Below are 25406 nucleotides of genomic sequence, written 5' to 3' on the forward strand. Positions count from 1 at the left end.
TGTCCTAATGTATATCCCTGTGGTGATGGGTATGTCCTAATATATATCTCTGTGGTGATGGATATGTCCTAAAATATGTCTATGTAGTGATGGGATGTCCTAATATATGTATGTAGTGATGGGTATGCCCTAATATATATCTATGTGGTGATGGGTATGTCTTAATATATATCTCTGTTTTCTGATGGGTATGTTCTGATATATATCTCTGTGGTTCGGATGTCCTAATATATATCTGTGTGGTGATGGGTATGTCCTAATATATATCTCTGTGGTGATGAGTATGTCCTAATATATATCTCTGTGGTGATGGGTGTGCCCTTTGTCTCTGTAGTTATTGGTATTTCTCTGATTCATCCCAGTCAGTATGACCTAAATGTGTCACTGTAGTCAGTTGTAGAGGTTTGTTTCAGCATGTTGTGAAATATACCGCACATATCATTCCAGATGCAGTGATCTCTACTGGTTTCATCAGTAAAGGGAAGTTCTGTTTTTTTATGGGTGTGGTCCTCTGCATTAGTTTCCTGTCTCTGGAGATGTACATCATGCACGAAAAGAATACCACCCTCATGCGAGTTACAGAGTCAGCTGGGGGTAGCACCTCCGACAGGAATAACACTATTCAAATTGATAACACAAACTGGGAAAAATTGAAAAGAAGTGTACTACCGAACAGAAACATGCACAAGACGATTGATACAGATTCCAGTTCGCCTAATAAATCAGCATCAGGGTGTCATTCTGAGAGGCAAGAACTGAAAGAAAAGGTGTCACATCCCTTAAATGAAGTACTTGATTCCAAAGAGACAAAGGACAGGGTGGAAAATATTTCATCACTATCCATAAAAGCAAAACATAGCGCAAGTCTTACAAAAACGACGAAACTTTCAAAACCTTCCTGTAGTGCTTTATTTGTGGGAGATGGAGCCGCAATAGCGACGTCGATCAGATACTCGCGCCTACATCCGCACTCATCAAAGAACGACTATATATGGGCGACTAGAAATTGTACAGATTTTATACGAAACAGAGGCTACATAACCAGTTCGAACCCAGAGGAGACTGAGTTCCCTCTCGCTATGAGTATACTAATGTACAAGGATGTAGAGCAGGTGGAGAGGCTTCTCAGAGCCATTTACAGACCATCAAACTTCTACTGTATCCACATGGACTTCAAGACCTCCCACAAAGTGAAAGACCAAATGATAAGCATTGTTAACTGTTTCCCAAATGTGTTTTTTTCATCCAAACAAGTTAATGTTACTTGGGGTCGCTTTAGCGTTCTTGAAGCCGAGTTACTATGCATGAGAGATCTGCTAAACTACCCGGGGTGGAAATATTTCATAAATTTGACAGGTCAAGAGTTTCCTCTCAAGACCAATTTAGAGATTGTACGGATTTTAAAGATCATGAATGGGGCGAACAGTGTTGACGCGAACACACAGAGGTGAGTGAGTGAGTGAGTGAGTGAGTGAGTGAGTGAGTAATTTGAGTTTGTTTCTCTGACGTAACTTCACCAAGTGCCTGCTTGCATCTGTGCTTGCATCTTTGTTACACATGGTATCGTAGATAAACTGGAAATATAATTTTCGATTCTATATTTCGAATCCCATTTTCGTAACAGCCAAAGTGGTGCAAAAGACAAAATTCAAACTATCTATAACTTCATAATTTACCATTGGAATATTCGTGCATATATTTCATTACATATTCCTCTTGCTAAATGTGATTTCGGGTAAGTAAAATCGATCGTTTGACTGCAACAAAGACGAGGAACTAATGTCTTGCCATTTGTTATCGTAGCCGTTGGATACACAGACGATGGAAAAAAGCGTTTCCTACACCGCATGGAATTATTCCGTATAAAGGAAACGTACATGTTGTTGTTTCAAGAGGATTCGTGGATTATGCAATAAACGACCCAGTTGCTCAAAATTTTACTGAATGGCTAAAGCGGACCAGAGTTCCAGATGAAACATTCTTTGCTACTCTGAACCATAACCCGAAACTTCGTGTTCCTGGCTCGTCCACAGGTGAGTGTCGTTTTACGCCGCTTTTAGCAACATTCCAGCTATATCATAGTGGGGAAGCCAGAAATGGGCTTCTCACATTGTACTCATGTGGGGATCGAACCCGGGTCTTCGGTGTGGCGATCGAATGTCTAAACCTCAAGGGTGCCGCACCACCGCTTATGTGTTATGGTATGTGTATACAGGTACGTACACTGGGTATAGTGAATTATACAATGAGTGAAACCCATGAGGACGGGTGCGGTACTGACCTACCTACAAATATTAAGGGTGAAACCAATATGGCAGATTTCAGAATGTACAGTTAAAGGGTACTGATCGTCCTACAGTCACAAGTGATAGACGAACAGATGGGAGTTGTGAACGCGATTACAACAACATTACAACAACAAAAACAACAGCCGTTGTAGTCATTAGCCTTGTGTCGTTCAGACTAATGGTCTTCGGCACATGTAAAACATGCCATGGATAGTAAATCAGTTACATTGCAAGCATGTGATCACAAACCTTCACATAGTCTGCATGTGATCAACTGTCATTAATTTTGGGATTAAAGAATCTTTGGGATTGATTATATTTAGTATGGGTTGGGGATTTGGGTTTGGTGAGAAAGACGTTTTCTTTCTCACTGACAGGAAAGACCAAGCAATATATACTGAGGCAAAAAAATAAGGGATCAGATGAAAAGACAAGTGTTCTGTACATTTTTCCAGGTTTGGTCACAACTTCTGTCTCGCATAGGTTGTGAAGAAACCTGGAATAAAATAAGGGAACACTGGAACTCTTGCGCTTTCGTGTGATCCCTTAGTTTTCCCTCAATATATTTTGAACCTAGACATGTTCAAGCTCCGATCCCTTAGTTTTCCCTCAGTATATTTTGAACCTATACATGTCCAAGCTCCGATCCCTTAGTTTTCCCTCAGTATATTTTGAACCTATACATGTCCAAGCTCCGATCCCTTAGTTTTCCCTCAGTATATTTTGAACCTATACATGTCCAGGCTCCGATCCCTTAGTTTTCCCTCAGTATATTTTGAACCTATACATGTCCAGGCTCCGATCCCTTAGTTTTCCCTCAGTATATTTTGAACCTATACATGTCCAAGCTCCGATCCCTTAGTTTTCCCCCAGTATATTTTGAACCTATACATGTCCAGGCTCCGATCCCTTAGTTTTCCCTCAGTATATTTTGAACCTATACATGTCCAGGCTCCGATTTCTCGAAACTAACTTAAGTCTGAGTTTTGATTTATGTTAGACTTTTTACTCATATTTGAGTAAACGCACTTCCCAGAATGTACTAAAATTGATATTTAACTCAAAAATGGTAGACAGTTTGAGTTCTGTGAATATATTGCTGAAATTATTTGGGCATTTTTATTTTAAAAAAGCAGTTTAGTTAAAATTTCAGCTATTTCAAATTGTCAGACTCAGTTTGCATGGGGACTTCAAGGGGACTGGCCAATGCATCATACGTTTTGTGTATGTTTTGTGTTTGTTCCAGGACGCATCAGTACTGACTACAATCTAAAGCCTTACATCGCCCGATTCAAGAACTGGGGGCCAAGATGGGGAGAGAAATCCTTTGACTGGCCATGTCGAGGCAAACGCGTTAGAATGATTTGCATTTTTGGTGTTGGGGATTTGCGACTGTTGTCCTCGAGGAGAGAACTGTTTGCCAACAAGTTCCACATCGACTACCAGCCCCAGACATATGACTGCATGGATGAATGGATTAGGAACAGGACGATACAGGAATATAACGGAACATTTACTATGAACTATGAATTTTATGAAAACATGCCCCACTTAAAGTATATTTACAGAGCGCCTACACTGAACTGAATGTACCATAACAGCATTATCACAATGGCTATTATGTAGAGTCAAGGGCAAGGTTCAGACGTCCATCAAGAATAGCTGCAAGACTGCTGGTGAGGCGTAAAATATCACAAGTGTACCCATTGCTATTGGCAGAAATAACAAATCTAATAGAATTCGATGAAGATTCACTCTGTCAGTCAAGATATTATTACCCAAACTACAGGGAATTTGGTACCATCATTTCTACATTCTGTTTGTAGTTTTACCATTGAATATATACAATCTCACCCGAGCCTTCATTCTGTAGTTACTTTTGTACACTACAACCCCAGGTACAGAACATTAAAGATACACGCCTTGATATCACTAAGTACAATAACATTGTCTGTGCCAGGGTTATTCACCGGGAACACAACTCTTATCACAATGGGTAATGCAGAAGGCTGCATTGATGGGGAGTCTATATACTCCCCGGAAAGTTCGTGGTGGGCTCGACTAGGCAGCGTTTCCCACTCGCTGTCTGGGCTGCTTGTAGAGGTGGCGCTGGCCCTGAGCTGATGATGAGCTTTACCAGCCTGACAGTGCCACCCGGACCGTCTCTGCTGCATTTCTATCTTAATCTGTTAAACATAGTAGTATCACAAAGTCCACTTACTTAGCGCTGAACTGGGGTGAACAGTGGCAATTGCCTCAGGTGAAACCACAGGTGCGCTTCGTTGTGGGACAGGACGAAGAAGTCCTCAAAAGAAACACTCATGGGTCGAGCTGCGGACCGCGATCACCCATCCAACGACTCTACTTGCCCAAATGCAAGGGACCACACACCACCCTTTACACATCCATAAGAAATACGTGCTGAAAATTGATTGTTCACTTCCGGGTATGTCATCTCCACATGATGATACAAGGTGTCCGCCAAATATCCTGCCCTTAAGGAGTACCAATCGTAAACAGTCAGCTGTTCAAATAGTAAGAAATAGGAAATGTATGGGGCTGTTGGAATACTGAAAAGTTGAAATGATCCTTTTGGATAAGGGCAAGCTTTATGTAAGCTCAAGCAAATTGTAGCGCATATAGGGGTACGCAACAGAGAGAAAATGCCAGTCTTCTCATATGCGAGCGAAGCGAGCCAAGGATGCCAACGTACATCCCTCGCTTCGGTTCGAAAAATATTTTTTTACTCAAAATAAAATATCGCCACCATGCAAGGACCACAACTCTTTGTTGTGATCTCAGATTGCCAACCCCATATTTAATAATTACTCACTTGATATATATTTTATTCAACATTTTAAGCGTCACTCGTGGTATAGAATCATTTTTCGCCTCCGGTTCAACGGAGTGAAGGAACAGGGGAGTTAAATCTAAATATACTTGATCAACTAACTGTCCACCATGTGGAATACTTCCGGGTTACCTCCGCTGCTTCATTCGCCTGAGTCAGAAGTGTTTCTGTGTTGACTAAAATTCTAACAATAACGACGACAGATAAGAAAAATAAACTTCAAGAGTTTCATGGTAAAATTACGCAATATGGTATTTCTTTTTAATTCCTGCTTATTCTTTTTCCTGCACTCCGTTGAACCGGTAGCTGGCAGGTGGAACCGAGCCATTGGAGGTAAAGAACGATCTGATGTACCGGGGGTGGCGCTTCAAATGTTGAATAAAATAATTTCATGTGAGTAATTATGGGAGGTTAGAAATCTGAAAGCACAACCCATTGAGGAAAAGACTTAAATGATGGTGTTCACTTATCCACATTAGCGCCAGATAGTGTTGTGTTGCTATGACAACCATAATTACTTCTGAACATTGATGCAGCAGGATTGAATACTAAAGCTTTATCCTTTGTGAAAACACCTGGTCCCGTGTCGCTGATGTTTTCAGACAGACCAGCATCACTAATGTGCTGCTAATGGAAGGGAATGGACGCGATGTGTCTGATTAGAACAAGCAAAGCAGAGGAATGTCAGACTGACACTGTTCCTAAAAGCTAATCTAATCGTAGAAATAATTGTTAGTATAAACGACATCACATTAATTCGACAGTGTCAACAGGTGAACGGCATATAACGTTGGTCACAATACCGAGAACGTATGAGGCTGTGATAGTCGTGTAGGGTCGACAACAGCAGGCTGCCAGGTACACATTACCGTTACCGTTTAATGGGATCGCGGATTTATTGATGACATGATACCATAGCATGAAACCATAGCATGAAACCATGTCCGCCTCACCAGTGGACACAAGTGAAATGAAGTGCACTAGAAGTTTTACAACATCTCATTTATACCTTAATTGAAATAATTTTGAAACTATTCCAACACGGGATGGCGACTGATAATATCTAAAATAAAATGCGTAGATATTCTCGATACGATACACTAAACTTAGATACACTAAATGACCACTTGCATCCAATCAGAGCCTCACGAGTGTTTAGATGATTCGAAATTGATTGGTTCTTGGAAATAGAAAAATTTACTTCCCATCAAACGTTTAGGCTCACTTGTCTTGAGGCAACTGTTCACAACTAGATTTTGCAAAATACGCCATACTGTTTAAAAGTAGTGTTTACATATAAACCGATGTACTGCAAAACAAATTCGTAACGTTTAACAGACTACTGTCATGAGTTCAGTAAATGATAAAATTCTTTGCTAATTGGCGAATTCTTAACAAACTTTACATCACAGAGCAGCTGTTCACATACACGATACTTGGACTAACTTTTCAACAATTTCCAGCATGACCCTCGAGCAATTCAGCTGCATAAAGTTGGTTGCCCCAACTAAATGGAGAAATTTGTTTGTCGATGTAGCCATAAAGATACGGAACATGGAACATCAAGAAGTAGTATGACAATATTCCATGTCTGAATTCACTGATTGTGACACGTAACATGCTACACCAATATGTAGTATGACAATGCTTCATATGAATGTATTCACTGATTGTGACACGGAACATGCTACACCAACATGTAGTATGACAATACTTCTTATCTTACCTCACACATAAATGTCGTTTGTTTTCTGGTTGGCTTAGCGCTCTTCTATTATTTTCAATGTACCCCTCTTACAAACGGGGCCCATTGCACTGTCGCGGCTCAAATCGTATGTCTGACAGAGGTCAAGCAGTCCAGATTGGCAACGTGCGATCCGACGATATGTCTCTGACCTGTGGAGTGCCACAGGGCTCGGCTTTAGGGCCAATATTATTTACAGTGTATACGAGACCACTCAGATGTATCATCCCCTAACAGCAGGTTTCCCATCACTTTTATGCTGTTGACTCACAGCTAGTAGATAAATGTAACATAAACGAAGAAAAGAAGTTATTCCCGAGGTCAAGAGCTTTATCACAACAATTCAACATTGGATGTCATCAAACATGTTGATGTTGAAAGACGACAAGACAGAAGCATTGTTTATAGTAGCAGTATGCAGCGGCTACCCTTTGGAGCTCTCTACCTTTTCATCTAAAACTACTACCTACTCTGCCACGCATCAAAAAGAGACTCAAAACACACCTCTTTCAACAACATGTTTCATAAATCCATGTATTGTCTTGTGCATATGAACTGTGACTTGTCAGCACTTTGAGCATTAGTGTGGTGGAAGTCAGCACTGTATAAATACTTTTATTATTATTACTACTACTACATCAACATGTATGTATGACAACACTTCATGTTTTTATTTACTGATTCTGACATGGAAATGCTACATCAACATGTATGTATGACAACACTTCATGTTTTTATTTACTGATTCTGACATGGAAATGCTACATCAACATGTAGTATGACAACACTTCATGTTTTTATTTACTGATTCTGACATGGAAATGCTACATCAACATGTATGTATGACAACACTTCATGTCTTTATTTACTGATTCTGACATGGAAATGCTACATCAACATGTAGTATGACAACACTTCATGTTCTTATTTACTGATTCTGACATGGAAATGCTACATCAACATGTAGTATGACAACACTTCATGTTCTTATTTACTGATTCTGACATGGAAATGCTACATCAACATGTAGTATGACAACACTTCATGTTCTTATTTACTGATTCTGACATGGAAATGCTACATCAACATGTATGTATGACAACACTTCATGTTTTTATTTACTGATTCTGACATGGAAATGCTACATCAACATGTATGTATGACAACACTTCATGTTCTTATTTACTGATTCTGACATGGAAATGCTACATCAACATGTATGTATGACAACACTTCATGTCTTTATTTACTGATTCTGACATGGAAATGCTACATCAACATGTAGTATGACAACACTTCATGTTCTTATTTACTGATTCTGACATGGAAATGCTACATCAACATGTATGTATGACAACACTTCATGTTTTTATTTACTGATTCTGACATGGAAATGCTACATCAACATGTATGTATGACAACACTTCATGTTTTTATTTACTGATTCTGACATGGAAATGCTACATCAACATGTATGTATGACAATACAGCCAGGTGGGCGAGAAAGGATGAAGTCAGCACAGCACAGAAAAAGATGTGTGTGCTCCTCGAACACCTGGTTGTCCCTTTCTGTGCATTCCTCCCTCGTAACAAACAGTGAACTGTGTCAGTATTTCAATGATAGTTTGTTAAACAATTTTTCTTTTTTCAGGACAAAAATCTACGAAAACCTTACAGATTTGGTCTGATGTTTTGATTACGATCAGAGTTTCACTGCGTGCTTTATGTTTGTTAGTGTTCGAGTTAGACTGCAATTCATCGGTCTGCTTTTGAGCCAAACGCACTAAAACATAAACTTCATGACAGAGAGACACGTAAGATGTTAATCAATACATCAGCCATATTCAACACATGAAAAGAGCTCAGTGTATCTTTGAGATGCCAGTATACAGCTTTTCCGGATACCCTTTTACGCTTCCCACTGAATGTCCATTTAGGTCGAAGAAAGTTATTCCGACATATCCCATTTGCAGTTGTGTAAATTTGAGGGATACAGAGTAAAAGCCTTTCTATTTTAAACAGTATACTTTCCTTTATATGTACTTCATTTCTGTGTTCAGTGATTTTGACACGGAACATGGTACATCCATATGATACTACTTCATGTCGATGTTATTCTGGGAGTGACTGTGTCAGGACAAGTGAGCTCAATATATGAACGTGTCAAACGTTAATGCTGTCAGTCGTTACAGTCGAGGTCACGATTCAGGAACAATTCTTTGTTTACATGTGTTATCATCGATCAATTACGATCAAATCATTTTACTGGATTGACCAATGCTTAACACTTCCTTTATTGAGATTTCGGATACAGCCCAACGGCCTGCAAATATACTGAACTGCAAAAGAAACGCAACTCCGTTTTTGTTAAGTTAAATAGACATAAACATGAACGCTTACCTTTATGAGTTCAAGTTTTCGAAACTTTTGTTTCTTTAACTGTGCAGTAAATGGAAGGCGGTTTGTGGGTAGCTTGTGGTTATCTCTTCAAGGGGTCATTAGGGGCGATTGGTGTGGCAGGTTCGATTCCCCACATGGGTACAACGTGCGAAGCCCATTCCTGGTGTACCTCGCGGTGGTATAGCTGGGACATTGCTGGAAGTGGTGTAAAACACAACTGACTCACTCACAGAGAGTCCACATTGTCTGGCGAGCAAAGGCCAACTCAGTTATGGCAAGGAACAAAGGAATCAATCTGTCCGATTACAACAATCACATAACAGGGCATAAAACCAGGACGAATTGACCACTTAGCTACTCCACCCGTCGACAAAAGGAAGTGTAGTTGCGAGAGGAAAGTATTGATTCCAACACTTTCCTCGGAATTATCTTCGTTGAATAGAACAAATAAATACGACATAATGCAGGTGGGCAAGATAGGAAAAATAACCAACTTTCCTTATCGGTGACTGGTTGCCGAATACTCAGCTTTCTTTGACGTTGCTGTGGTGGCAGATATTTTTCCTAATCACATACTTTCGCGAAATCTCACGTGACCTGACGTCACAAAGAATCTCTTACAGAAACGATTCGATGCAGAGGCCAGATGTTAAAGGTCTAGCAATCTGGGGAAACGATGTGTCTGTTTCCGATAATCGTCCTCCTGTCAGTAAAGGCTATTGCTGCCACACTGGATGATCCTGTCAAGCCTGTTGCCAGAGCTACAGCTACGGAAGGTGGCAACCAGTTCCCGATTGGTGACCCTAGAGCTTGTCAGCCAGAAAAGGGAGACTTTCTCGAAGTCTTACCAGGCACCGGCTGGGATAACCTTCGTAACGAGGACAGTGTGGGTGTGGTGGTGTACAACTACTCTCTGTGCCAAACAACCCTGGACGGAAGGTTCCTCCTCCCTGACTGTGTTGAAACCATACCATCAAAGACCAGTATGGTCAATAGATATGCGGAGATAATATCCCATTATTCAGACTACGAAAGCGTCACAGCAAGATCAATCAATGTGGATGCGGGATTCAGTTTATTCGGGGTCAGCATTGGTGGAAGCTTCTCGGACAGTTACCAACATTCCAAGAGTCAACAGATTGGGGACAAAACCATAACGACTCGAGTTCAACTTCGATATCAAAGGTATACCGCTCAACTCAAAGACGAGGCCCAACTCGCTCCAGCATTTAAACTTCGTCTTATGGAAATTGCGAAGGATCTCAAAGGTAATAGAACGCTCGATGCACGTTACAAGAGTCAGCTGCTTGTCAGAGACTTCGGAACTCATTACCTACGATCAGTTGATGCTGGAGCAGCGCTGGTACAAGAGGATCAGATTTTATCTGACTATTCCAAGAGTAAGGACTCAACGAAAACTGAAATGAAGATAGGAGCGTCAGCGTCGTTTTTCGGGATCTTTCACTTCAGTGCTTCCTACACATCCTCATCAGCCAAAACAGCTATTGAAAAATATCAGCAGCAGAGGTCATCCTCGCGTGTCTTTGCATTTGGAGGTCCAGAGTTCAAGGTTAGTAACTTCTCAGCTGATGATTGGATCAGTGGAGTTGAGAAGAACTTGGTTGCCATTGACAGACAGGGAGACCCGATATTCTACCTGATAACTGCTGCCAAGCTACCAGAACTGTCACCGATGCTAGTCAGGGAAACGTTTAACCTAGTCAAGGACGCTGTGAATCTATATTACGAGTTCAATACATACCGTGGCTGCATGAAAATTGACTCTCCTAACTTCAGCCCAGTGGCCAATGTTGATGACGGGTCGTGCGAGATGTCCTACAGGAATACATCTTTCGGTGGTGTCTATCAAACCTGCATCTTGAACAGAGGATCAAATAATGGGGATATTTGCTCTAAGAATGATATGAACCAAAAGAATCCTAAAACGGGAGAATATTCATGTCCGGATGGATATGAATCCATACAAATACACACATCAACCCTGTCCACACCGAAGCCGGATCCAAGTTGCATTCTTCATGACTTCCTCTGGTATTGCATTGGAGAACGGTACATTTGGTACCGCTACAGTTCTGCTACATACTCACTATACTGGTGTGCCGCAAAAGATGGGGCCCTAGACAATGGGTTCTTGTTCGGTGGAGTGTTCACTTCCAGCATTATAAACCCACTAACGAAATCCAGGAGCTGCCCCCCAGGCTATATTTCTCGTAAAATAGCTCTTGATTTGAACATCTGTATCAGTGATGACTATGAGCTTGGCGCAAAATACGCCGTGGCGTTTGGCGGTTTCTACAGCTGTGAAGTCGGTAACCCACTTACGATGATGAGACACGAAGATGACACCCCGTCAAGCCCCCAATCGCTCAGGTCATTTTTTAGAGCAACCAAAACCTGGCCAAAGGGATGTCCGTATGGCTTCAGCCAACATCTTGCCCACGATGACCAGGGCTGTCAAATCAACTACTGTGTCAAATCAGGATCTCTTTCAAGCGTTGATCTCCCCAGACTTAGACGTCCGCCATTCATGCCACCGCCCAACGTGGATATAGCTCAGAAGCACGACTCAAAGAGCAAAGAACGGTTACAAGGGGTGATTTCTTCAGCAACGAACACTGGAGTCATGGTTGGGACAACCATTGAGGTGGTTGCCATGGCAGCTATCATTTGTCGCTGCCTGGCAGTATTGCCATGAGCAGTAAAACAGCACGAAAGGATTCTGCGGACTTTAATTTGTTGGCTTACAGAATTGCCGACCCAAAAGTAAATATGGGCCGACAGAATCCAAGATAATTTTCAACTTAGAGGAATAACATGCCACACGCATACTACTAATGCAGCATGCATAAAGAGTTTGACTTTTGTTTAATAAAATAAAATAAAGATTTTTGTACATACTATTTACCACTTAGTATTCAATTTAAAACTAAAAAATATTGCAATGTACCTGAAATTGTGTTGACCTGCATATCTTTTAATTTTTCTACATGTCAATGTGCTATGCTTTGTTTATTAAATTGTAATCTTGATCACGTTCACTATATACTGAATAAAGCTCTCCTTCTTCAAGAGCGTGTAAACATATCTTGTGTTTTTCCTTTCATAATCATTACAGTCAGTGGTTTAGTCAAAAGCAGTTTCACTTATTCTTTTGCAGTGTTTTAGGTTAGCCAGTTAAATTAGGAGGTCATATTCACTATTCATTGTTTAGTTTCGATCGACCCGAGAACCGAAGGACAAAACATGCAATAACATATGAGATAGCTACACTCGGATGCATCCATGAGGAGAGGTTTATAAGGCTGGATACCCGGATACGTGTGATAGATGGGTAGAGTTGGCCCCGGGTACCCGAAGCAATACCCAGACCCATTATGGTCATGTGACTAATAGATGAAACAATTTAGTATGTTATTTATTCGTGGTTAAAGAGTTGCATTGTCTTTGAAAATTAAGACACAATTACAGTCACTTCTTTTGAATATAACACATGGTTAATGCATTGAAACACTCGAACATTTCGCCTCCGAGCTGGAACATGTATTGCCATTTGTTGCAAAGTTGATGTCAGAAATTAACATAACGGGTATCCGGGTAGAAAATTTGGGCCCGTCACAGCTCAACAGGTTCATGTTCTTGCGTAGTGAACTCTCAGTGATGTTTGTTGTTTAATGTCGCACTCAGCAATACTCCAGTTATACGGTGGCGGTCTGCAAAATAATCGAGTCTGGACCAGACAGTCAAGTGATCAACAGCATAAGCATTAAAATACGCAAAAGGAAAACGATGACATGTGTCACCCAAGACATCGTTCTTGCCTACCAAATCCCGTTAGTCTAACCTCAGGGCAAGCATGGCTTGTCAAAGACCAATTCATCACGGGTCGAACTCACTGTGACAGTGTGGTAACAATGATCCTGTTGCTGCAGATCATGCAGACCTTCGCTGATTAGTTTTGTTATATAACGAATTTTACCTCCAGATCACATGAAACTTACAGGTGCAAAACACCTTGATGCATTTACCTTGGACCATGTAGAAAGCATGTTGTACCAAATGGAGTGTTTCTGAAGTTAGTCAAAACTGGGTATTAATCTGTACTGGCATATAATACTGAAGTTACCGGAATGTATCCCGATCTATTGAAAACATCGTACAATGAATTGGGAAAATATTTCTGCAGTCAAATAACAATAATCACTGCAGCGGAAGAGATGGGTTACCTCGTAACATGCCAAGAATTAATTCTGGGTGATGTCATTTAGGCATGTATCTGAACTGGAAGGTCATGTTGCATGACAATGAATTGAGTGTATGTAGCTGCAATGTTAAATCTAACAGAGGCAGCTTTTCACTGAAAACTGGTTCCTATTAACTGCAAAGTGAAACAGTGTTGGTTTTTTTATTGGTCAATTTTCCAGCTTTGAAATGGCAGTTTGTAAATATTCAAGTCTGGGTCCGATAATTCAGTGATTGGCGTCATGAGCATCTATCTGCACATACATCGATATCAGTCAAGTTACAGAACCAGGCTAACTATCCTCGAAACGTTTGCAGTGCTATGAACTTCTTAAACTCATTCTTTACACACTGGCTACGATCAAAGCGAAGAATCCTTAGGGGTTGGATTCCTTTTGTCTCCTCTCGCGTGAGTTGAGGGACTAGGCAAGTTTTAGTTTTACGCTACTTTTAGCCATATTCCAGCAATATCACTGCCGTGAACACCGGAAAAGGGGTTCACACACGTACTTCTGTGATGAATCGAACCCATGTGTTCCGCTTGAACGAACGATTTCAACACCAGGCTATCCGGACCTACTCATGTGTTAATAACGTAACTCGTATCTTCTCTAGTCTCGATATTGTGTGCCAGTGTGCGGAATCGGACAAGATTTTCAGTGTGACGACTAAGCGCCTTAACCAACCGTTTCCATGTGTAGCTGAACACACATCCAAACCAGTATCTTCACTTGTCTTGTTATTGTGAACAGAAAACCGTGTTGGGGAGCTGAAAGTGTCACAACCACTCCCATGCCAGCAAACTGGACCACTGGATCCCTCTGGACCAGGTATAACCCCGAAGTCCAGAGTTTCAGGAGGTAGATCATCCATGACACAAACATCCTCGAGAGGAGACCTTTATTATTAAGTCTTCTTTTGATCACAGGTAGTTCCAGAACATAATCTTACATATGTTCAGTTAAACCTTGATACATATGCCTCTTGTGTAAGAAACCCTATCTTCAGAAAAGTCTAAAAACGTGCATGCATTTAACTGGTTTATCACTAGACCACAGTCATTGCTGGGGCCACAGGGCTCAGTGGCAATGCGGTTAGGCCCTCTCTCAATAGAAATATCACATTTTAAAGATGCCTTTAACATAAATGCAAATACTAGTATGAAATTTATCAGACATTGCTTAGTAGCTGTGTCTTATTATCTTCCTTATTACTCTTGAACAACAATCAATAATGGTCGGTACAAGATCAGTATCACTGAGCCCCTCCCATAAACATAGATGTCATTATCAAAATCTGACAAATATCATCACATTGCTTTAAAGTGTTTGGTTGAACAAATACTCAAATTACTGTAAAATTCCTTTAAAAATATCATAAAAATATCCTGGTGGTGTGTGGTCATGAGCTTAGAGGACAATTCACAATTCAGATGGAGTTAAGCGATGTTGAACTCTGAGAGTCCTTGGATGGGTGACAGTATTTGGCAGCTTGACTTCTGAGAGTCTTCTAAGACCTCAGTCCTCCCCACAAAAAAGCATTTGTAACACATGTGGTCTCACCCTAGGCAAGTGAGTTTGTTCAAAATTGCCTCTGTTCACCCAGCAGAAAATGGGTACCCCGTGGGATGTCATATGACTATTGACCTTCTGGCGCCTCAAAGGCAGCTTGGGTTATCTGGATAATAAATCAGATTGCAGGGCTCTGACCATACCCCTCTGTGGTGTGGAAAGGAGCGCAATACAAATGAACTTATTATCATTATTAAAATCACAACATGCACAGCAATTCTCCTTTAGACCAGGATGGTGGATCTCAAATTTGAAAGAATAAAATCAACAGTTTTCAAGTTATTGGTTGAACAAAAATGTCTTGGGACAGATGGATGCACAGTTACATGGACTTCCTTGGTCCAACCACATACACCCATCCCTTTTAGATTGTCAGGTCAGGAGTATAAAAACAAATATCTTCTTAAGATTAGTGTTTTAGCCTCGGATTGTTCCGCCAGAATATGCACTGTTTCAACTACATCTCTAAAAATCAGTTTGGATACTTACAAACATCAGGAAAACACTTTCTTATTAAAACAATTAAGTTCTTTTTAATCCCTTTCTCAGTCCTTGATGCATTTAGTACACATACAGTTTAGGTTACATTGGTGAAAAAACACACAACAAAGTCAAGTTCAAGTGAACATTTCTGAACTTTCAAAACAAGATTCGAACTGCTTTTACTAGTAAATTATGCATATCTTGAGGGTCAATATAGGCAATGCTGGATTAAGGCAGATTGTTTATCACCACTTCAGACTATCTAGTACACTTACATACATATCAACATCACTTGAAATAAAATATACTTCAGAAATTAAGGATCTTTACAAGTTTTTACAATATTTTTTTTTATGAATTTGTGTGCTTTATATTCACTACAAGAAAAAATTCCCATATATTCTTGATCCTTAACTTATTTTGTTCAGTATATTTCAGTTGTTTTGAAATAACACTTAGAACACCATCAGCAAAAGTAATTTACGAAACATTATTGCATGAACAAAGCAATCAAAATTCACTTGAATTGTCATTTGTCAAGACAGTGATATGGCATAAAGGCATCTTATGTAATCCATGAACTTTTCCCTTAGCATACCTGGAACATTATATACAACATGCTATGTGATAACGGATGCCAATCTTGTGGATCCATGGTGGACGATGTGCACAAACATCGGAATATTGGATCAGATAATCCAGTGATGTGACATGAACCATCCAGGTGAGGAACCTGATCACCTGTGTAGACTTGCAAAAACTGATCTTAGAATTAAGGTTACCATAATTCCAATAAATACCATTCACAAGAAAGTAGGGGATAGTCCATTTCGTAAGCATACAAACTAACCACTGATCAATCTTGTGAATCCAATATCCCCTACCTTTTTTTCAGTGGTATATTACAAAACCTGCAGACAGTCTTAGTGCTTAAGTTGCTGTCAATGCCATCATGACACTTTCACCTCCTTTACATTTCACAACAACTAATGTTCAGTAACTAATAATTATTCAGATTACGGAACATTAGGATCAAACCTGATTCCTGTTAAACAAGGAAACAGGGGTCAGGTCTTAAGGAAACATGGGAGCTTATAATATGAGGTAGTTTTGTACTGATTATAGCTGAATATGATAGAATACCAGTGTGGTGTCCTTGTATATCTAAACACATATCACAGTGGTTTCAGCGACATGGAACACATAGAACATGTCACTCAGGAGATACAGTAACACTGACACTGCATCACAATGACTGCAGATCATTGTGATGTCATGGTTACTATGATGTCATAATCAAACATTGATATGAACCTTTCTCCTACCAAAGCTTGTTGAAAGGAGCACTTGTTACACTGCGACACTGGTTATGACTGTTTACAAAATGATGGGTGATTCTGGATGATAAACAACATCTCACTTGTATCTTTTGATATCAAATAAACAAGCTCTTGTATTTTCAACACTCATGTGTGTACATTTGAAATGAAAAGACATATAGGCAATTAATTTGATACTGAAACATTTTGGGAGTTAATCATTAGTCCCACATTTCACTAGTCATGGAATACAGGATGAGCGAACTAGAGTCAAACTCTGGTCAGTTAACTCCAGGAAGTCCTCACTGTTGCCATGGTTACTAGAACATACGTTTGAAGATATTTCCCTGATACAGGAAAGCTAAGATCACTTCTAATATGCAATAACTCATGGTCTTACCAGACTGCAAGAAAGAAAAATTAAATATTTAGTATATGTTTTCTGAGGAATAAAATAGTTGTGATTCCTAAAATCTGTTTCACTTCTTAAGAAATTTTATATCAATACAATAGTTCAGGCCATTATACTCTCAGAGAAACACCTGTCAAATTTGTTACATATGCGAATATTTTCTGAATTAACTATTCCCAAGATGTCATGAAACATGATACACTGTTTACACCATAAATTTCATTACTGATCTAATGTCTAACAGCAAACAAAGACTACATGCACAGTTTAAACTATTGCACTGAATGCAATGAGTAACAGTTCCTAATACTGGAAAATGAGAACTTTCATAAAAATCAGTTTGCATGCCAAGGGCATCCTGGAATCTTAGATGAAACCCTGGTATGTAAGTGTGGATGGGTACTGTGGAATATAGTGTATCTGAATCTGTAAAAGATTGATGATAGTGTCTACTAAAATACTTTAACACCTTGCAAAAATCATTCTCTTCCCACAGAGGTTACTTGTCATATCTTCCTACGACCTCTGTTCTAATATAACCATATTTCGCAGTTCTCATAAAATCTTGCGAACGATCACTTTTGAAAGAAGGTCGCTGATTGCACAACTCAATCTGATTGCCTCCAATGACGAGTCTTGAACACTCGCACCATGAAAGGGTCATATTAGAACAGAGGTTAGGTAGGAAGATATGACAAGTAACCTCTGTGGGAAGAGAATGTGCAAAAATATGACAGACACAGATTTATCTTTCCTCAGGATTGAAAATTACTAACATACTTCACATTCAATCAATTTCTGACACATCATCATGATTTCAATTACATTTTCAATCATTTCAAAGTAATAAAAATCAATAAAAAATAATAATTTCTTATGAAGCATTTCTCAAAGGCCTGGAAAGGAAAGGCTAGTGGACTTCTTGCATCACCAAAGATCAGGGTTTAACAGTCCCAGAGCGCCCCCTACTAAGTGCAGGCTTCCTGTAATCAGAATCTGTATGTGAGTGCTGTCTTGTAGTTTGTCCGAAATAGGAGGAATGTCAGCATCAGTGGGCAGCTTGACATTGGTGTCGCGACCTTGACCTGCCCAATACAATGCCTGGAGGATACAAGGGAAGGCATGTGACTCCGCACTTCCCTCAGAGGGGATTTCATTGGAGTTGCAGTTGTTACGGTTGAGATCAAACTGGTTGGCATTCAACGCCCCATTTTGTACTGCAGAGTCTATGATGTTGGGCTTGTTGGTGGTAGAGTTAGATGACTGTGGTGTCTCATCACTTTGAGCATTGATCTGGTCCCAGATTTTCTTATTGACCTGAGAGAAGCTGAGCTGTTTTTCTTTCGTGACTGTTCTGTTTATTTGGTCTGAAAGGTACAAAGGAAAGATTTGTTCATCATTACATCCACTGGGTGTTCCCTATTCAGTAAAATTCCAATGGTATCCACTCATTCCTCTTAAACACTTAGTTCATCTGATTATCTGCTAATAGAATCGGTTAGGTATTTAGGCTTAATAAAAGAACATAGGATATGTAAAATGTGTAATCTGAACATAATTGAAGACAAGTACCCTCTTCTTTGTACATGTCCAGTCTATCATATATTGAGAAATAAGGATATTAAGAAACTAATACTATGTACATTCTGACATTTTTAATTCATATCCCTTTTAACCAGTTATAGTAAAGTACATTTAGAAAGATTAGGTATATATCTATTATGATACCACATACAGAAAAAAATTACATTCTCAAAAATTCTACTGACTATCAAATGTCCACTGTATTTGTACTACAGGCCTGAGCCCTCCTGAGAATGAAAATAAATATTGATTGAACAAATATCATAGAATATCCTTTGAGTTGACAATACCTGGCCTCTGAACTACCAACCTTTCTGGTTAATTACTACTGGTACCCATGTCAAAAATAGATCAACCTACATAGATTTGTTCACCATAGCACATCCACTGAGTGTTCCCTTTTCAGTAAATCGCTCATGGTGTCTAGTGGAGTGACGATTCACTGATACATTCCAATGAGCCGTCGATACAATTAATTGATACAAAGATTTACAATGTCATATATCCCAATATGATACTTGAAACGGGCCACTACACATCAATATTTAACTTTAAAGGGGCACTGATGCGGAGCGAATAATGTTTCTCGCCAACGGTCTAATTACGAAATCAAACCGCAAATTGGTCAGCGCCCGCTCCTTCGACCGTGACGGACGAAGGAACTGGGCTCCTGTCCATATTAGCAGAATTTCTTCACCTAAACATTCGGGAGGCCGGATGCCCATCATATGCCATTTGTTTAAAAATATCAATGGTATTCCTTGTCTGATCGTAACCAAATATCCCAGCAGTGTAGTTCTTTTCGGATGCTTGGATGGTATAGTTACTGATCCAATTTGATCCTATTTCAGTGTTTTTAACCTGATATTTAATCATGTTACATGAAAATATGATGTCTACAGGCACGTAGCCATTTGTTTCAGTACGGAAGATTGCAAAGCTTTATATTTAGGTAATTCTGAGTGTTGGTTCAGCTGTGATAGCAAATATCTTACGAAAATTTTGGTAGCTATGGTAGCTACAATGGTTTATTATTTATGATAATAAAAACACACAGTTGATTTATTTGAATTCGTAAACAAAAAACGATGACTTTGCCTTTGGTAGAGAAATCTGAAAATTTTCTTACGTAAAAAACCCTTATTTCACGTATTTACCCAAGTACACAGCAAATGCCCGTGTGTATTCCTTATGTAACGAAATTCCGTTGGTATCCTCAAAACAGTTTCGGCCCAAAAGTGTTTTCAGGCTGCATGCGACACAGAGATTACATCTTCCTTGCTGTAACTCGCATTTGATGGTGTAAACCTACACGTGTTATTTGTCATCATTCTCTGGATGGTCAATTAATGAATTTATAACAGGTATAATTAGTAGTAACACAACTTCGGTTACTCAACAAAGGTTCCCATTTGGCATTTCTCCTGTCTGGAGTAAATACTCAACATTATAAATTAAGGTCTGTAATGGCAAATGTATTGTATGTTATGTAATATGTGCATGTAAGTGATGCAAGAGGGTTTATCAACTAAGTTACAAAAGCAAACATCGATCAAAGGATTAACCGATAACTCACTGATTGATTAATTACTTTTATCTTCTAGCGGATTTGTCAAAAGGCAGTGTGTGTAGATGACTACACCCTGTCGTAAAGTGTAAGTGCAAAAACAACATCCTCCCTTCAAAGAATTAACCACCCTTGCGTTGATTGATTGATTGCTCATTATTGGTTAACTAAATTACTTAGAATAGTGGACATCATACAATTAGTTGCCAGGTGTGCTATCTTGGGAGACCAATCAGAGGTTTATCTGGTTTTCACCAACGAAACACGTGAAACGATGTGTTACTTTTTCGCAAATGAGACAGTTGTAAGACACGCGACACAGAGCAGGATTACTTACCATCTGCAGATGAATGGAATACGATTTCTTTTACGTGGATATTGATGGATACATTCCTGAACAAGGTAGTAGCCTGACATCGTTGCTATAAAATCTGTCTGTTTTACATTCATGTTTTGCATTTTGTTTTAATTTATTTGTTGTAGCATTCAGCAGAATCTGTATGACAGAAAAAACACACTAGATCGCGCATGTGTGTGAAATAAGATCCACATTGGCATTCTATACAATGTATAAATGTTGCTGTTATGTTAGAAATTTACTATGAGTATAAACAGATCGTGTGTTCTTTTATTAATTTTCAGAATCATACAAGTATGACAATAAGCTAACTAGGGTTATGAGACAAAATATAGAGACGTTTTCCGTCCTAATAGTTTTTTACCATTTCTGCCACGGGCAGATGATTAACCTTCAAAGTGTTTCATTTGTTTTCATAATACATTTGGAATGAAGTAAAAATGACTTCACCTCAGTTGATCTGTCTATAATTAAACTATCAATTGCGCTTACGGACAGCGCAGCAGAGGTCACGAACCAGTCACGAATTCTGGGATATCATCCGGGTACTCACTGGAGAAAAACAATAACAAAAGTTTACACCAGTCCACGGAAATTGCTCCGCATCAGTGCCCCTTTAAATATTGTTGAACTGCAACACTGAGAACATCTGACTGAGAGACAACTCACCTGGTGTGTTACTCACGGTCCCTGTGAACGCAAGGTTGGGACAAAACACTGCTGCATCAAAATTCAAAGGCTGAAAATGAAAAATGAACAACTCTTATTGTCTGAAAGAAAGAAGCCATTTCTGAACTTTATGAGCAATGTTAAATGTCATTTGAGGAAGATGAAATGCTGTCAAACAAATTACGACATGTAAACTCTCGATCTACATATCACATCCCAGAAGGCAAAGATCAAAAGTCTACCATATGCTGTGCAGTGTAAGCCATACAAAATCTGCTTAAATTTATCTTTCCTTGACATTGAAAAATACTAAAACTTCACATTCAATCAATTTCCGAAACATCATCATGATTTTGGTAACAACTTTTTCAACCATTTCAAAGGAATAAAGTCATAAAAATAGAATAACTTCATCTGCAGTATTTTCCAAAAGATCTGTAAGCGAATTACTGTAAATCACGAAATGTTTGCGTCATGATATTTTTGCGAGTGGCGACCAACAGACGTTTTTGTGTCACGATATTTTTGCGACTTGCCTAATTCTCAAAACATAATTTAGTTTGACAGTTTCAAAACTTACTTGCATCTGAAAGTTTTATCTGAAGTAAATCCAATCACATATTAAAGTTTGCCGCTAATCTTGAACACCATTTAGTGTTTTCCTAAAAACAACATTTGCTGCATAGGCCATATAAGCTTAAAACAGTTCAAAGGGATTAAATCAAATGGACTGACTCTAATAAATTTGCACTGATTGATCTCCAGATAAGTGTCATGAAAGCTATCCATGCCTGCTGGATGGTCTCGGCCTTTCAAACAGTCTCCAAGAAATGCGTGTTGTGTGGTTGGCGCCTGTCTGGACTATCTCACGTACTGATTGAGTGACTTTTGTTCAGGTATCCATTGTTTGACATGTGACACGTGAGGACGAGTAATGCAAGTAATTAGTCATTCTCCGCTTTGTTGTCATTGCTTAATATATGTATTGTCTAGATCTATTGTCAATTTATAAGTGGTGAATAATAAAGCGAAGATAGGACAGGTTGTTTGCTGATTATTCATTGCATTCTACCAGCAAATTGCGTCATGATATTTTTGCGAGCTTAAGTCATTCGCAATTTTCGCAAAAATATCATGCTTGCAAAAATTTCATGATTTACAGAATGTTATGGGCTAGTAGACTTTCCATAATAAAAAATGCATTTTTGAAAATGTATAACGGAAATATGTATTCATGCACACTTGGTCTTGTAACTTCATATGGCTCAAACAATGCTGATGTGATGCAACACTTCAACTCAAGTAAGATGGTAAGTCTTAACGCCAGATATAAACAATTTTCATAGCATGAATATGACTGTTCAAAGGGAGACAATTCAAAGTTACATGACTTTGGACAAGATTTGGTCACGAGGGAAATGTCTCACCTTCAATATTGAAAGCATCGCCGTAGAGTTACGATCTCGGGTTGCGTTGAAGACCAGGATACGACAAACTCTCCCTCTGTCAGAACAATAAACCCAGTCAGCCATAAACCTGACTATTACCTCAAACATTAATCCTAAGCAAATGAACAATAGAAATTCTGAGTGAGTGACTGAGTGAGTTTGGTTTCAAGCTGCTTTTAGCAATATTCCAGCAATATCACAGTGGGGACACCAGAAATGGGCTTAACACTAGTACTATACCCATGTGTGGGAATCGAAACCAGGTCTTTAGTGTGAAATATACTTCAACACATAGGCTATCACACAACTCATCCAAAACATGGAGCCAGGAGTTAGCATCTTTATGTGAAACTTTTCATAACATTCCAAATAACGACATGGCATTCATGTATATAAGTGTATGAAAATAATGTTCAGATTAGTTGAAATTATTAGTTATATTTCTTTATATGTTAGGCACGAGTTATATTCTGGACACCATGATCGATATGGTGACTGAAACCACAGACTAATGAACCACCTTTAATAGTATTTGTTTTATCACTGCAGGACAGCCAAATGAGGGCTGAAAGCATAACAGACACTGTTGAAATTTTCTAACTGTTTCTTGTCTTTGATGGTTGCAATTCACACACTGTTGTAGCTTCCTAGTGTCCTAGTGATGCAAAAAAAGACTTGTTATCCCTTACAATTTGTCTAAACCTGATAACTGAAACTTCAAGGTGAACAGCTTCATAACAGAAAACGCTTGCTTCCTACAGTGAAAACTGATGTATGCGGTGTTGTCAGTGCTTCCCAAAGTGGTTTCAATCACAAGTTGTCCATAAGATAACCAAAAAGAGTGCTCCAAGAGATGTAACTCTAAACTTTTGCTTGAAATAATGTTTGGCTGATAGAGGGCGATTTAATGCCACACAGAGTTACTTTATTTGAACTTTTTATTTTATTATTGTAAACAAAGTATGTAATGTTTTGGAGAATATATATATATACATTACATTGTAGCTTCCCCGAGGGCTGATAGCTGGTATTATTGATAGAAATGTATTACGTATTTTCAGAGAAATGTGGTATGGACATTGCGTCTTTAACACCACTTGCCAACTTGGATCTCCATAGGCATGTTGATGTAGAGCACACACATAGGTAAAGAATGGTAATAAGTGACTTGACCAGCGATTAAGGTGATATGAGCTGCTCCTTATAACAGTGTATTATGGAGTCTCTGAGCTGCAAATGAATTGTGCCTTATTAATTTATTGATATATCTTACTAATCGGCCATTAAAACCAGGTTTCCATGTGTACGTATCGTATGTGCTATTGTGTGATATGTAGTTGTATTACGTTTGTGTAGTGTACATATTCATGTGCACGTGTATAAAGGCAATGTAGTGCTTTAAATGAAGTCTTTTGTTACTGTAAGTGCAATGAAACCACATGAAATTGGGAAAACGCATCGGGAATCCCTACTTTTGGGCTCTGTATAGCTGTGTGATGTCTATTCAAACACTTTTTGAGTGTCAGCAAAATCATGCACTTCATGGAAACCGCTAATACTATTTTAGTATAAAGTGATGTACATGCATTACTGCACTACGCATCACACACTGCGCACACATGGAAACCTGGCTTAGCTCATGACTTGGAATCAACTCACTTGCGTTTGGATGCTTCTTTCCGAGACGCTTGCAGGAACCATTCCATGCACTGCTGCTGACGCAGAACATGGTATATCAATATCTGTTATTGTGAGTGGGTATGCATACACTACTTTTAATCACCTATGAATACATAATTCCCCTTTGAACTGTAGTGACTATAGATCTGAAATTCCTGAATCGGATATAGCATACAATTATCATCTTTGCATATTGGAAGATGGCTTCTATGGGACAATATATTTGAAAATAAGTGACGCACAACCCCACTAATCTAACCCCGTCTGTAACTTACCTGTATGCTCTCGATGGTGTGTGCCCCATCAAGGTAGTATGTCACACCTGGTCGACTCAAAACCTGGTTCCGCCCAGGCCAGTAGCACTTGGACAAACCTGACATAACATGGAAGGGTTAGATGTTTACAAGGGCCAAACAGTACAGTAAATTTAGACACCATGTATCTCATCCATCCTGTCTGCAGTGCAGCAATAATCGATTTATACAGATGAATTAGATTTGAGGAGTCCTTCTAGATTTTTACTTGCCACAGACTTACAGACAAGTGGAGATGTTTATCTCATCAACATTGTTAACATTCACAAAATACAAATATGACTTTAGCAAGGAGGGTAATGAAAAGGGTAGTACAGTTACTTGTAAAAAATATGTATAGGTTAATCACCCTTACAATGCCAAAGCAGAAATTATTTATTTACGTACTGTAGTGTTAAATGGCTAATACCATGAGAACATACTTGTTATAATGCATGTTGTGTAATAGGCATGATGAA

General features: G+C 39.1%; 3 protein-coding genes across 5 annotated transcripts in view; 2 read left to right on the top strand and 1 right to left on the bottom strand.

Moving 5' to 3' along the window:
- The first annotated feature begins 453 nt into the window (after positions 1 to 453).
- Positions 454 to 4146, top strand: LOC137272252 (beta-1,3-galactosyl-O-glycosyl-glycoprotein beta-1,6-N-acetylglucosaminyltransferase-like). Its single transcript, XM_067804612.1, has 3 exons — positions 454 to 1447; positions 1804 to 2033; positions 3535 to 4146. Exons 1-3 carry the CDS (start codon positions 498 to 500, stop codon positions 3873 to 3875), a joined length of 1521 nt encoding a protein of 506 aa, XP_067660713.1. The 5' UTR covers positions 454 to 497; the 3' UTR covers positions 3876 to 4146.
- A 5762-nt stretch (positions 4147 to 9908) lies between these two features.
- Positions 9909 to 12388, top strand: LOC137272253 (macrophage-expressed gene 1 protein-like). The gene has a single exon (XM_067804613.1). The coding sequence runs from the start codon at positions 9960 to 9962 to the stop codon at positions 11997 to 11999; it is 2040 nt and encodes a 679-aa protein (XP_067660714.1). The 5' UTR covers positions 9909 to 9959; the 3' UTR covers positions 12000 to 12388.
- A 5684-nt stretch (positions 12389 to 18072) lies between these two features.
- The window catches only part of LOC137273218 (folylpolyglutamate synthase, mitochondrial-like), a 28949-nt gene continuing 21615 nt past the window's right edge, over positions 18073 to 25406 (bottom strand). For 2 of the 3 annotated variants that reach the window (XM_067805723.1, XM_067805722.1), the window contains exons 9-13: positions 24910 to 25007; positions 24614 to 24666; positions 22934 to 23009; positions 21507 to 21576; positions 18073 to 18695 (exon numbers count right to left, since the gene is read on the bottom strand). In XM_067805723.1, coding sequence (XP_067661824.1) covers positions 18256 to 18695; positions 21507 to 21576; positions 22934 to 23009; positions 24614 to 24666; positions 24910 to 25007 — 737 coding nt within the window. In that variant the 3' untranslated portion in view covers positions 18073 to 18255. The remainder of the gene's footprint in view (positions 18696 to 21506; positions 21577 to 22933; positions 23010 to 24613; positions 24667 to 24909; positions 25008 to 25406) is intronic. The other variant, XM_067805721.1, reaches the window with a different exon arrangement.

Source organism: Haliotis asinina, chromosome 2 (genome assembly GCF_037392515.1).
Source record: "Haliotis asinina isolate JCU_RB_2024 chromosome 2, JCU_Hal_asi_v2, whole genome shotgun sequence".
In the NCBI taxonomy this organism is placed as follows: domain Eukaryota; kingdom Metazoa; phylum Mollusca; class Gastropoda; order Lepetellida; family Haliotidae; genus Haliotis; species Haliotis asinina.

What these genes read in the sequence shown, in the direction of transcription:
- LOC137272252 (XM_067804612.1), top strand. Translation starts at nt 498, where the DNA reads ATGGGTGTGGTCCTCTGCATTAGTTTCCTGTCTCTGGAGATGTACATC. An exon ending in GTTGACGCGAACACACAGAG is followed by an intron (nt 1,448 to 1,803) that starts GTGAGTGAGTGA and finishes TTGTTATCGTAG; the next exon opens with CCGTTGGATACACAGACGAT. An exon ending in TGTTCCTGGCTCGTCCACAG is followed by an intron (nt 2,034 to 3,534) that starts GTGAGTGTCGTT and finishes TGTTTGTTCCAG; the next exon opens with GACGCATCAGTACTGACTAC.
- LOC137272253 (XM_067804613.1), top strand. Translation starts at nt 9,960, where the DNA reads ATGTGTCTGTTTCCGATAATCGTCCTCCTGTCAGTAAAGGCTATTGCT.